The sequence below is a fragment of the Candoia aspera genome, chromosome 1 (genome assembly GCF_035149785.1).
Source record: "Candoia aspera isolate rCanAsp1 chromosome 1, rCanAsp1.hap2, whole genome shotgun sequence".
Lineage (NCBI taxonomy): Eukaryota > Metazoa > Chordata > Lepidosauria > Squamata > Boidae > Candoia > Candoia aspera.
This window is the reverse complement of record NC_086153.1, coordinates 283,744,695-283,758,757: the sequence shown is the minus strand read 5'-3', so window position 1 is coordinate 283,758,757 and position 14,063 is coordinate 283,744,695. Positions and strand designations below refer to the sequence as shown.

At 34.6% G+C, this 14,063-nt stretch overlaps 1 protein-coding gene across 1 annotated transcript in view; it reads right to left on the bottom strand.

Moving 5' to 3' along the window:
• Positions 1-9,675, bottom strand: part of LOC134487879 (formin-like) — a 125,178-nt gene extending 115,503 nt beyond the window's left edge. Inside the window, exons 1-2 of the mRNA XM_063289978.1 lie at positions 7,420-9,675; positions 6,039-6,153 (exon numbers count right to left, since the gene is read on the bottom strand). Of these exons, the coding sequence (XP_063146048.1) occupies positions 6,039-6,153; positions 7,420-8,991 (1,687 nt within the window). The 5' untranslated portion in view covers positions 8,992-9,675. The remainder of the gene's footprint in view (positions 1-6,038; positions 6,154-7,419) is intronic.
• Positions 9,676-14,063: the final 4,388 nt, after the last annotated feature.

Genomic DNA, 14,063 nt, shown 5'->3' with positions numbered 1-14,063 from the left:
GTAAAAAGTAGCATATATGTTACTCATATTACAATGGAGGGTGTTTATGCATATGCATATGCATATGTACATGTATATTTATGTATATATTAGATATATGATTGTTCAGATACATTTTAAATAAATAAGATTTAATGAAATTCTTTTTTTTGAGAGAGAAATCTACTTTCTCCAAAGTAAACAGAGTATAAATTTAACTGGACATTATAAAACAAATAGTGCAGTTAATTAGCTAATGGTTTGCAATTAACTGTTTCCCAAAATGGCACCCACCAACATGTTGGAATACAGCTTCCATATCCCCTAAGCCAATGCACCCATTGGCTAGCTTGAGTGGGATTTGTTATCCAATAGTCCCTAAATATGCCAGATTGAATTTTTTTTGTTGTTAAATTAACAGCAGCATCTGATTAAATTACCTTTAAGAAGGGTTTTGTTTTTGCCAACTAAAACATCATTTCCTCAAATATTAGAAAAGAATGGAGAGAGTACTATTTTACTCTGGGTTGTATAAAAATCTGCAAATTAATAAAGCAGTGGGCAATTCTTCAGTATCTTTTATTTGTCACGAGAAGGAATGCATTCATGATTTTATGACTTGAAATCCTGCATTCAAAATGCCAGATCATGTATCACTTGATCTCAAAACCGCTTATTATAATTAAAATACATTGTTAGATACTGTAACACAGTCTATAGTACAACTGAAATCCACTTTTCTAGGACAAATACTTTTATTTTCAGTATTTGGTTAAGGTGCTTTGGTTTTGTTTTCATTCACAACCTTATTTCTCTTTCTCACACCAAATTAAAAATAGTATTTGTAGCTTCAAAGTCTGTTGCCATGGAAATTGAGGTGCCATAGAAACAGCATGACTTTGCTGCAAGATTAAATAACTTTAAAAGGCAATGAAAGGGAAATGAAACATAGAAACTTACTAGAAAATGCTATTTAAAATGTAAAACATGAAATAAATTTTGTCTTATTGTGATTATTTCCAACACTGTCAGCTAGTCAAAGTTCTCTTTTTTTACTACTTGTATCAGAAAAAAATTCAAATTACTGCCACTGCTCATAGTGAGAAGTATGCAATTTTAATAAATAATTAGATACAACAGTATTTCAATACAAATGAAATTTACAGTAGTATTTTCAACACAATTCATTGTCAGAGCCACATATTATATTGATCATAATATGAAATGCAATATTTATATATTAACAAATAATATAAAGAAGACCCTTTAAATGTTACCATTTTTGGGCTGTGTACCATTTTTATATACACATTTTAGGACACAAATTTGTCTTTCCATAAGCAGAAAAAGCTATTTGAGGTGGTACACAAATGCTTCCACCTAGAAAGAACAAATTTATGAACAGACAGTACTGAGAGCACTTAATCTGATAAATAAATGCTCAGTCTTTATGCCCTTTTACATTTTATAATGAGGAAATACACGCTTGAAAAGGATGTATGTGTGTTTTTCCCTTAAAATTATGATGATCTGTGCTATAAGCTAGATATAATGAGCACCTAGTTCGCCATATTAGAGTACTCTGTAACTTGATAGTCTTCCACATACTGACCTTTTATGCTCCCCTACACCCATCTAATGCTCCTACCCCTTCTTTTAGATTTTTATTCTTGTTTTTTACATATACTTTTTGTTTTCAATCTTTCTATCTCCTAGATTTTTATAACTTTTTTTAGATTTTTATTTTTACTCTGGTGTATTCTTTTTTAATGACTTTACCCCATCTTCCTTATGCTAATCTATGACCATAATTAAGATTTGATTTGATTTGTAACTATATCAATAAGTTATGTAATTAAACCCCCAAAATAGGACCAATGGTTAGATCCTGAGTGGTTAGATCAAATAGACAAATGATCCTAAAAAAGAAAGGAAGAAAAAAATGTAGGCTTCACAAGCAATTATAGAAAAACTAGGAAAGGATTCAAAAGTCATATATATGGCATAAAAATAAGATTTGTAGCCTGTACAGATGGCAGTAACTTCTACCAACTGCTACTGAATATAATATTTTTCTCCTACTTGTTTTGAATGAAATTTCTATTTCATTCAGTCACATGATGAATAATCATGCAACTGTTGAAGCTTAGGTCTGTGCAAAGTATACTTGATATAATTATTGCACAGCAACAGCAGCTAATGACAACTAATAATATTGTACCCACAGTCTGATTAAATTCCAGTTTTCTAAAATTCCACTGAATCATCACATAGCATTTTACAGTAAAAAGGCAAAGATGCACTTCAATCAAGCTTGACTCTTGGTAAACACATGGACACATCTAAGCAGTTTTCTTGGCACAGGACAGATTGGTTTGGCAGTCTTTTTTCTGAGATGTTTTTCAACTTCTCAGGCTAGCCTTTAGCCCTGGAATTCTTTGGTGGCTTTTCTTATCCAAGTAGGCACTAATCAGGCCCAGCTCTGTTAGCTTCTGAATCCAAAGTCACCCAGATGCTACTGAGATACTTTTTATAATGTCAGTGCAATAAAATATGAAAAAATGCATTGAAAATAGTTCTTAAAAGTTCCAATAATTCAATATATTTTTCTCAAAGAGTAAAGCACATAGTTGTGGATTTTGTTGCCATAAATCAAATATCGGATTAGATTCAAAATCTGCCTGAGTGGACGTCCGCAGGATTCAAAGGACAAGGTCCTTTGGCAGAATGGAGGGAGCAGCAATTTCATTTGATATTCCTTTCCCCTGTAAGCCTCTCCATCCTCCCATAATCTGCTCTAAAAATTTCCATGAGTATGTGAAATAGTGGGAGATACTACTATGGACACAATTGAAGAAGGGTATTAATGCTTGTCTCCTTTTTTACTAGTGAGAATATCCTGAGCAGATGTCAACTCGGGAAATATTCCTATTTTCAGAAAAGGAGCTGGATCCAGCTCAATGCTTATATTATGTAAGTAGAATGGTCTGTGACAGCTACAGTCTGGGAGAATTCTCCATAAGTTATTATAGCACAAAAATCAGCTAATGATTTTGATTGTGCCATTTAGGATTAAAACTTCACCTGGAAGTCAATCTAAATTCCATCATTGGCAACTGGAAGCACGTTACCAACATTTCAGACTCAAAACAATGAATGGCCATCATAGAATCTGCAGGTGTTAGACAGGTAATGTCTTGTAGATAATCACTGTAAGCAAGAAGCATGGGTTTAGGTCAAGAAGCATGGATAATAGGATAAACCAACAAAGGTCTACTCAAATGTATGGGCCACTGGGATTTATCCAAGTAGTCTACAGAGGATATGTCTCCCAGAGCAGCCCACATCACAAGGTATTGGGTCCTCCCTTGAAGATCAGTGGATTAAGACGTTATCAATAAAAATTACTACTTTGCTTCTCATTTAAGTAGGACTGTAATCCTTTTATCAATTGAGTGTGCTATGCTGTTGAGAGAGTTTCTTTTCCCTAGCTTAATCCAACAGTTATGGAGAAAAAAGTGCTTTGGATTCCTTCTGGGATTCTCAGAGGGCACCAGCAGGATTTTTGAAGTTTGGTTTATTAGAGAAATATATGCTTGAAAAGTATCTTCTTATCCTTACATATTTAAGAAACACTAGACAACCTGTGACTCATTGGGTTATTTCCTTATCTAGACAGAGAAAGAGAATGACCAAGGGCGGACAAAAAAGCAGTGGATGAGGGAGTGACTTCCGACTTCCTGTTGGCTTCCCCACTGACTTTCCTTGTGGGAAGCTGGCAAGGAGCATTGTAAATGACATAATGTAACTGTGGCTGACTCCAGCAACCCACTGGGTCATCATTTCAGGGATATTTCCTTACCTAAACAGAGTTATCATGAAAATCTGGGGCCTTAATGCTTTTAATTACTTGTTTATCATTATAAAGAGTATACTTAAATTATTAGCATGTTTTTTTGCACTTTAGATTTTTTTTAATGGAAAAATGGATTTGACCTTTGTAAACTAAATGACAATTTGATTTTAAACTTGATATAGTATTGCAACTTTTGATTATAACTTTTCCCTCTCCTGCTTTCTTAGATTACATCCAAAATATTTCACATCCAGCTTTTGACTTGTCTTTTCTGCACATCTGATTTTCTCTTCTACTTTACATACAGAGGTACAAAGTGGTATGGGTATATGATCTGAATTCATCAAGGCCTCACAATCCAGAATATTTGATCAGGCAAAACTTTAAATATAATACTGAAGTAAGAAGAAGAGACTGAGATAGCACGTATGGACCCACACACCGATAGACATATCTATGTTAAATTGTTTTCAAATTGTTACTTGTTTTATTCATTTGCATTAAAATTAATTGTGTTCATTAAAAAACCCCAGAAAGCTAAAAGTAGTAATTTGTCTAACGTTTCTAATTAAATTCTATTGTAGCATTGAAACTTTTAGAAAAACAAATCCTGCTTTATTCCTCCAAAAGACATAGATGTTGAGTGATTTATAAAATATTAGAAGCATATATAATAACCAGTTCAATGAAGAAAAAATATATTAAGTTTGCAGATTGGAATGTAGGATTTTGGGCACAGTATTAGTGATATATTTGAAAACTATGTTCACTATACTTAAAGTTTAAATCCTGAATAGCAGAAATAAACTGCTAGAATTCATACAAACTGTTCATACAAATGCTGTCTGTATGATCTAATAAACCTGTAACCACTTTCCCATAAATTCCATCAAATTCAGTGAAATCCACTGCTGAATATTTATCTTGGTTATTTAAAATATTTTTCTCATTCATGCTAATTTTTACTGAATTCCTGGAATGGCTTAATCCACACACCTCCTTTTAATGCTTTGATTTCTGCCTTTTCCAGCTCCTCTGACTTGAAAAAACAGTTGTTGTTACAGTAGAGCAGAGTTTCTCAACTTTGGCTTGCTGGGCAATTCTGGGAGAGCATACTGGGGAATTCTGGGAGAGCATGCTGGGGAATTCTGGGAGTTGAAGTCCACACAGCTTAAAGTTGCCAAGGTTGAGAAACACTGCAGTAGAGCAACTGAAAAACATGAAGGCTTAAACATTAATTTTCCACTTTTAATGTTTCTGTTTTCTTAAATCATTTTTATAGATATGTAGTATATGCCCTTAAATGCCATCTCCTTTCTCTCTGACACACACACTCACTTGTGTTGTAAATCGTACTGGTATTCATATAGATACAAATACAAATACAGAGACACTCATCTAGTAGTCTAGTAACTCAGTATGTCAACATTTTACTGTTCTATTCACAAAGTAATTTTATAATTTAGTCAGTTATCAGTATTTAGTTCTTTTTTATAGAATTTCCGTTTTGTATCTATGGTGTTTAGGAGTTTGAACCATTTTGTTTACTTCTATTAATCTTCTAGCAAATGTTTATGTATTTTAATCTGAGCCTTGTAATTCTTACAAAAATGTATAAAATGCTGGTCAATGACCATAATAAAGATATTACAGATGAACTATTTCTTGAGCTGTATTACTTCATAAATGACCAACTATTGCATAATTACTTCATAAATGACCAACTATCTGACTTCGGCTGCATAGTAAAGAACTTCATGAAGTTCTTTCTGTTGCATTTCTTCATTCACAATCTGGCAAACAGATGTTTTTAAACATACTTATGGAACAAAAATCTAACTATATTCAAAATGTTATTTTAATACTTTAAAAACATACTAGCAAGAATTTCTCAATGAGTTGATATAGCCTGTAACTATATTTATTGATTATAAACTTATTTGAAAGGGGCATTTGTCATGGGATAAGCATTGTAATAATGAACAGAGCTACCTTGCCTCAAAATCATTTGCCTATGTCAGCCATTGAAGACTAATTACAGCATCAGAAACAATACAATAACTTTTGTTTTCAAGCATAAAACTTGTGTAAATGTCCATGTAAGAAACCTATCATTACTTATCCTATGTATGTATGTATGTATGTATGTGTGCATGTGTGTATGTATATGTTTATGTATATGTATATAATTGCTTTCAATTACCTGCTTCTGTATATTTTAAGCCTATTTTCTCTTCTTCATCTTTTGTTTTGGGTGGTGGCCAGACAGTCTGGAGTCTTCCTGGAGTCTTGTCGTCCTGTTCTGAAGGAACATCAGTCTGGTAAAATAAAACAAAACAACAAAACCAAAAAAAAATGTATTACAATACAAAACTTTATCAACTACGTACATACACTTTTTTCTCCTTTCCCTCTTTTCATTTTGTAGAACTCTCAACTTGAAGAAGAGAAACATGAAAGCCTGCACACATTTTGGGACTTTTTAGTTGGTTCTGGTGGAATTTAATCACACTGTTATTTTTTTTTTCCTAGTGGATCATTATGATTTTTGGCATCTTTTTTCCTTTTTGTATAACTATCACAGTAACTTAATGCTTCATGTAAGTATGTTTTCCCTGTATTATTTTTTTCCTTTTTTCAAACATGGGACTACCAATAGAAAATGACAGATTAATGCATAAATTAATGGATTAAATTGCATAATGGATTAAATTGTCAAACTACAATGGAGGGCCAGTAACAGGCTCTTAATACTCACTGTGTGAATTTGAGTAGGGTAATAATTATCAACTTAAACTACCCCATGGTTTATTTTGAAGATAAAAATGATACACATTGTGATCCTGGTTTGAACCTCTTGGATGAAAGCAGAATATTACTATGTTATTTATCTATCTATCTATCTATCTATCTATCTATCTATCTATCTATCTATCTATCAAATTTGTCACCGCCCATCTCCTCCAACCAGAGGGACTCTGGGCGGTTTACAATATAAAACAATAAATATATAATAAAATTTCAATATAAAACACACTATAAAACGATTTCCTAGAGCTACCAAATATAATGTTAAATATAAATACATTATTCTTAAATGTTTTTACATTGAGTATTTACCCATCAATATGAACAACAAATTGTTGACTTGCATTAAAAAAAGTCCAAATACTGGATAAGCCACAAATCTGTAAATTACAGATAAATACATCTCTCAATTGCCATTTCTCTCTCTCTTTTCAAATGGAATATAAATAAATCTGACAATTTACGTACACAAGATTTTGCCTACTAACATATGATAATCTACATTTGTACTACTGTTCATTGCTATTTTATACAATAGTGTTTTTATGCACAACTTTCATTACAAAAAATCTAGTATTGTGCTGAGAACTGTAAAATAAAATGGGGGGGGCAATCTCAGATTGGTGACACCATTGTGGATATTTTTTCTGCATCAGAAGTTACTATCATTATTTTAATTCATTCCACTCAAGAAGTCTAATTAGCATTAAAAACTCCAGGTCTTTGTAACTACTGTATATTCTACACCCAGCATACAAGAGAATCAATTAACCTACTGGTTTTGTTTCTGTTGCTCCATCACCAGATTTTGATTTAGACCTCTCAAATATTGCCATCAATGATTCCTTTTCATGCCTCATTTTGCGTTTTATTGCTTCTAACTCTGAAGTGTCAGCAGTTGTCTCTTTTTTAGGAGGACGTGTAAATAAAGCTTTAAATGCATCCAGTGCAGATTCTGCAGGACTTGGTTTCATTTCTTCATAAGGATCTATTGTCACAGATTTCCTTTCTTGGACATCTCCAGATGCTGGTACTACCTCATCAATACCTTTCTCCTCAGCTTTAGGTCCTAAGAACTGAGAAAGTTGTTCTAGAAAGGTAGGAGAACTTTTAGGCTCTGATATTTTCTTCTTGGTTATTAGGTCAGGTGCAAGATTTGACTTCTTAACAGGCTGTCTTAGTTTAAGCATAGCCAGATCACTGTCTTTCTGTTTGATTTCGGTGACAGTTTCCTCCAGATCTGCAGACAAGCCTTTCTTTCGAACACGTAATCCACTAAAGAAGGCTGGGAGCTGAAAGGACTTTTCACTTGAGGCTGGTTTTGCAGGAGAATCAGTGCTGCAATTACTTGGAAGAGGTCCCTGATTTTCTCCAGGTTCCTGAACATCCTTTGCTGTAGCAAGTGAACAAATATTTTCCTTGCTTAGTGTTCTAGCCTTTGAATCCGAATACATTTCTGGTGTTGTATCACCCATTTCTTTTGAAGGCCATATGCAACTTGGTAGCATTGACTCTGTGTTATCCCCTGCTGTAGTACTATCTGTTTCTGTATACAGTTCTGTGTCTTCTTCTTTATTCCGATGATTACCCTCCAATGATACAGCACAATTTAATACAGGGTTCTTTATTACATTTTCATGCCTTTTTAGGTCTGTAGCCTCATTGTCTAATTCTGTGTCGCTTGTTGTGTGAGCCAAAGTACCCTCAACAAGAATGGAATCCTTATCCTCTTGTTTGCTGAATTCAGACAAAGAAGAGTGGATAGAATAAGAATTGGAGAGGGATGGCTCCCTCTGCTCCATTTGCTGTGTTTCCAAATCTACTGTGTCATAAACATCAGCCTGATGATCATTTGGGACAAGGGTATTATCTACAGATCTATAATGTAGGCTGCCATTGTCTTCAGAGTCAACAAAGTTTCCAGCATAAATTTTGCACACACTTGAAGCACCAGTAATGGCTTCTGTAGGGTTATTTGGACCCCCGTTACCCATTCCTGAGTCTGGCTCCAAAACAAATATGCCCCTTGTATCAGCTTCTGGAATAGGCTGAACACTGTTTCCCTCTTGCACCATTTCTGGAAGCAGATGGACTGTATCTGAGTCAGGATCTTCATTCACCCTGTTCTTCTCATCCTCATTGTCCACATGGCTGTCAGTATCACCACTGACACTTTGAAACCTTTTTAAAACTACTTGCCCTTTTGAAGTTCCTGGTTCTAATTTATCTGTAAATCCAAAGAGTGCTTTCATAGAAAATTTAGTTAAGAAATTATGTCCTGCTTCAGTCTCCTTTGCCCTCCCTGGATTAGAGAGCTCACTGCAATCAAAACTTTGATTTTTTTCCATGTTGGGTAAATCACAACATACATCTATTCCTGAAGAAGAACTATTTATTTCTATGTAATTACTTCCAAGAAACGTTTTTCATTCAGTCTAGTAAATTAAAGCATCATGGAGGGAAGCTGTTTCTCCAAATCATACACTGTTTTCTTTCCTACAGCACAGCAGTATGAAATGCAAATTCCTGCCAATGTTTACAACTTTAGCACAGAAGAAATAGGAAGATTTAACTCATGTTGCATACCGCATTTTCTCAGCAGCAGCACAGCTTACTTTTTACACAAAGGGCCTTTTTTTGTCCAGGCAAATCTACTGCAAACTAATCAGCTGAAAAACGTGACGAACAGTTGCATTAATCCCTACTGTTCTGTGTATTTCAAAGCTTTTTACTTACTAGAAAATAAGAGTTAAAACAACAATAAGTTAGTACTGAACAGCTGGTACTTGCAGTTTGCTATTTCCTTATGCCGGCTCAGGAGTCGCAGAAATTTCTTAGCAGAAAACTTCTGAAAGATCCCCACTGTGGTCAAAAGCTGTTTTAGCAGAATCTTCAAAGTGGCTATGTATCAGAAATGTGGAAAATCCTGATGGATGGGAATTTATTTCAAGTTCTTTGCTAAAACATGCCTTCTTGTCTGGAGAATTCCAAATGCTCAAGAGTGCACGTTAACTGGCTGTACTGCCCTTGAAGCTGAATAATAATAATAAAAAGAAAACGCTCTTCCGCTTTGGTGAAGGTTTGGTCTGGAATGTAGCTTGCAGTGAGTGAACACCAACCAAGAAGACTGGTTTCATATTACTGTGTTTCAAACACGGCACAACCATTTATGTGGACCATAAACAGGTACTTATCAAGCAGTTTCACCACACCCATGGATTAGAAGCTATATGGGAGGGCAAAGTAAACAGCCACAACCCAGAATATACTCATTAACTCTGAAAGAACAGGACACATGGAAATAGTATTTCCACTGTCTATCTTTTCACTATCCAAATGTATATATGGGTGTTCACACATATACTGTACACACACAACTACTTCATTTCTGAATACCTCTGCAGTTTAGGGCTTGTGATTGATCTTATTTTCTCATTTTATGAAATAAAGCATCATGAACAAATTCCAAACAGGCATGCTTGTTGGTCTGTAGCAGCTCAAATCTCAAATAGTGTAAAGCTACTGGGTATAAAAATATTAGTATCAAGAAGATATCACAGTGTAAAGTGGGCCAAAGAGCAGCAGGTTTTCAGGTTAGTGGCTTAACATTTATCATTAATTCCTTTTCTAAAATATAAATTTATTAGATGAATTACATTGGGGTGTGCAATTATTTCCAGAATGAGGGCAGACTTGGCTTTGGAGTTGAATGCCATGGACCACACTTCAAAAATTGGACAGGGTCAGAACAAAAAGAAAAGTTTAATTTAATTTAAATGGAAATAAAATTAGAATAATTAAATGAGCTAATATGATTCTTTAATATAATATTCCATATATTCTATCACATTAGAAATTAGTGACATGGCTACTTGGGGAAGGGCTTGAGGAACTTCACTGAGAGCTTTTGATGGCTGCAAAACCCCTGGGGATTCAATACGTTCTTAAATATCATTTTGTCTGTCTTGTCTATTCCATTAGCTGGAATACTAACTTTCCTTCATTCCTTCCCTCTTCAGTACTGTTCATGAGCACTAGTGTACCCTTGAGAATGGTGTTGGATGTGGATAGGGGCATAGTTTCCTTGCATGAAGAGAGAAACCTCCAATCCTGTAGGTAGACAGCAATCCTCCTTGTCAACCCTACAAGGTAGACCAGGCTAAGAAACCAATACCATAAAGGTGAGGACTTTTTTTTTATTATTATAACAGCTATAGTAAAAGAACATTGCAAGTCTGAATGTGCTTCCCTCCTTCCCTTCATCTTTGTGTGAACTAGGGAAGGGCATGTCTAAGACATTTTCTCAAATTAGTTCCTTGGTCTGACCATTGCCTTGATAGTGGCTCTACCTCCTGTCCTACCCAAATAGTTGTACCATACAGAGGCTCAGTTTGGTTCACCAAAGCTGTCTTCAATCATAGTCTCCTAAAAGGAGCTGTTAGGGTATTATAATTCAGGCACTGGCTTAGAGCATTATGGGGGAGCTAAAGCAGTTACATTTTAAGACTTGGGTGTAGATGTATTACATCTTGGTTTTGGGAATGGACATCTGAGGTACAACAAAAGCAGTTTATGATTTAATTGAAACAATTCTATTCTTTTTTTTTAATGCTGTTACTATTTGTTCAGATACTGTACATGAAGGCTATGTGTATAGTTCCACAAGCATATAGATTTGTTGGAGAGCTAAACAGTCAAATTAACAATGGGGTCACTCCTGCAATGTGCAATTACTCTGAACAGTGGAAACTCCTCCGTTTCTGGGAAGGCAGGGAAACCTTTTGGAATTGACGGTGTCATGGGAATCATAACACTGGAGTGTAGGAGTGCTGGTTCATGAAACTGAATGCTTCTGTATGAACTCAACTTTAGTGAGGATGCAGACTGGCTTGCAGTGATGTTTATCATTAGATAGTTTGACTGCTAGATAGTTGCTACACTGCAGCCAAAAAAAATATCTTAAGTTTCTAAAACATGTGGTGCCCCCAAAGCTTAAGCATCTGTCTTCCAAAATGTCAATTGTTTTTAAATACAGATCTCAATTTTTCCTGGCATTATGCTCTTTGAATTGCAATCCCTTTACTTTGCAGTTCTGTACTGCCTTTTTTGAGCAGAGTCATGGCCTGCTCACCTTGATGTACATCATACTACTCAAAATATATATAATTATAGTCTAATTATTATGCTTTTATATTTAAAACCAGTGATGTAATATCTTTAATGGAATATTTGCAAACAGGGTAATGAGACTTCATTTGCTTTGGCTAAATAGGTCACAGTTCTTCTATTTATTCAGCTTTTACGTTTATATTTATACGTCTTAAATACAATCGATGTCCACTGTTGACTGATTGATAAATAAATAAAAAAATTTAAATGACCAGAAGTGCCATAAAAATCTTTGAACATTGGAGCCTGCCATCTGAAATATTTTTTTTGTCCAAAGTTCCATCACAAGCTAAATTAAAGAAATTAGGGTGAGTAAAAATAATAAATATATCATTCTCAATTGCATTCTAGCACTGAAAAAGTATAAACTAAGGTTTTGACTCCCTCAAATAAAATTGCCAGAGCCATATTTTCCTCACACCATCATATAACTAAAGTATAGATTTCGACAAACTCAATTTGAAGAACAGCAGGGACATTGGCATAGACTTTAGAAAAAGTTTGTATTGATGGCGAATTATTTCCTTCATACACAATATTATGTTACAAAGGTATACTGTAATTACCACTGTATTGTCTAAAGGAATTATGATTCTAGTGGAGCAACCTAATTAGCAGTTATTGTCTCTGAATGTGCTTCACACATCAAAGCCTAGGATATTACTGTAGTACAGTTATAGTTACATGCTTCCGGTATTCAGAATGACTCAAACAACTTAATGGTCATTTAAAAGCTGTCCTTCATTTTACAACAAACTCATGCTATTGAGAGCTTGTTTGGAAGCAAAGCATATTGATGACCCGAAATGAGAATAATAAGCAACCTGGGCATTTATAGTTGTACGCAAAAGTTAAGTCAAATTGTGTGTTGAACTTGTACACAACTGCTCATAAAATAGTAAATATGGATTCAAATTGTGTTGAATTGTGTACCATGTAGAGGGAGCTTCAGCTTCAGCTCACTCATGGATTCATTCAAACCTATCATTTGACCAGAGATGCCTGAACTTTTACATGCAGATGTATATACTCGTGAACACTTCCTTTGGTATCTGCCTGGATTTAGTTATTTAGATTGAATTTAGGATTTAGGATTTAGATTGAAAATAAATAAATGCATTAAATAAATGTAAATAAAGTATTAAACAGGAACTTTGCAAGCCATAAGGCAAAGCACAGACATCACTTTGATGTTTAAGAAGTAATGTTCTTAGAAAATAAAGGGAGTTGTTGCAGTCCAGTTGTTTGCTTCAAAATGTGAACACCTTCCCTGAAGGAAAATAAATACAATCTAGGCTAGTAGGAAGCATTCTGGAGGGCAGAATGGAGGGACATCACCAGTCTCTCTCCCTCTCCCTCCCTCTCTCTCTTTCTATAGTTATCCAACTTTGTAGTACCTCACCTTGTAAAACAATAAATGAATTTATGCAGTCCCTCTCATGAAAAAAACCTAAATAATAAATAATAATTAAACAACTAAATAATAGCTAATGGCATATGGTTTTGACAATTGGATAGACTCATGAATTTAGCTATTATTCAAAACTCATTCCAGGCTTGGCAGCCCATTTTGTCCGAGTAAGCTTTTAAAATTTGTGATCTCCTTTTACATCCCAGCACTGATTCTTTTTCCTTCAGGCTTATCTGTTCATCTTACCCAGTAAATAGGAAAGACAGCTGATGAGCCAGAAGTAAGAAAAAAATTTCCTTCAGTTAACCTTAATTCCTGGTGTCTATGTAGACATGTCATTTTCTTGGCAACAGTATGAAAGTGGTTTGCTATTGCTTTTTTCCAGGATGTTTTTGTCTTTCCAACTTAGCTTTCAAGCCTGGCAACCTTCCATTCAAGTATTAATCAGATTTCGCCCTGTTTAGCTTTTCAAGATCAGCTAAATCGGTATTTCTCAACCTCAGCAACTTAAGCATGTGTGGACTTCAACTCCCAGAATTCTGGAATTCTGGGAGTTGAAGTCCACAGATATTAAAGTTGCTGAGGTTGAGAAATACTGAGCTAAATAAATACCCCTAATTTTTATGTGGATCTGACAGCATGCCTATCTTGGTATAAACCTTTTCATGTATTAGGGTTGGCAGCAGTGCTCTTACCAAATTTCATGATGCAGTGATTCTCAAGCACAAGGTAAGCAGCTATATTTAGACTAATTTAGATTTATTTTTTTCTTTCAATTAAAGGAAGAACTTTCTTCTTCAGCCAGGGCTTTTAAGAAATGGTATTAATAATAATTCATTG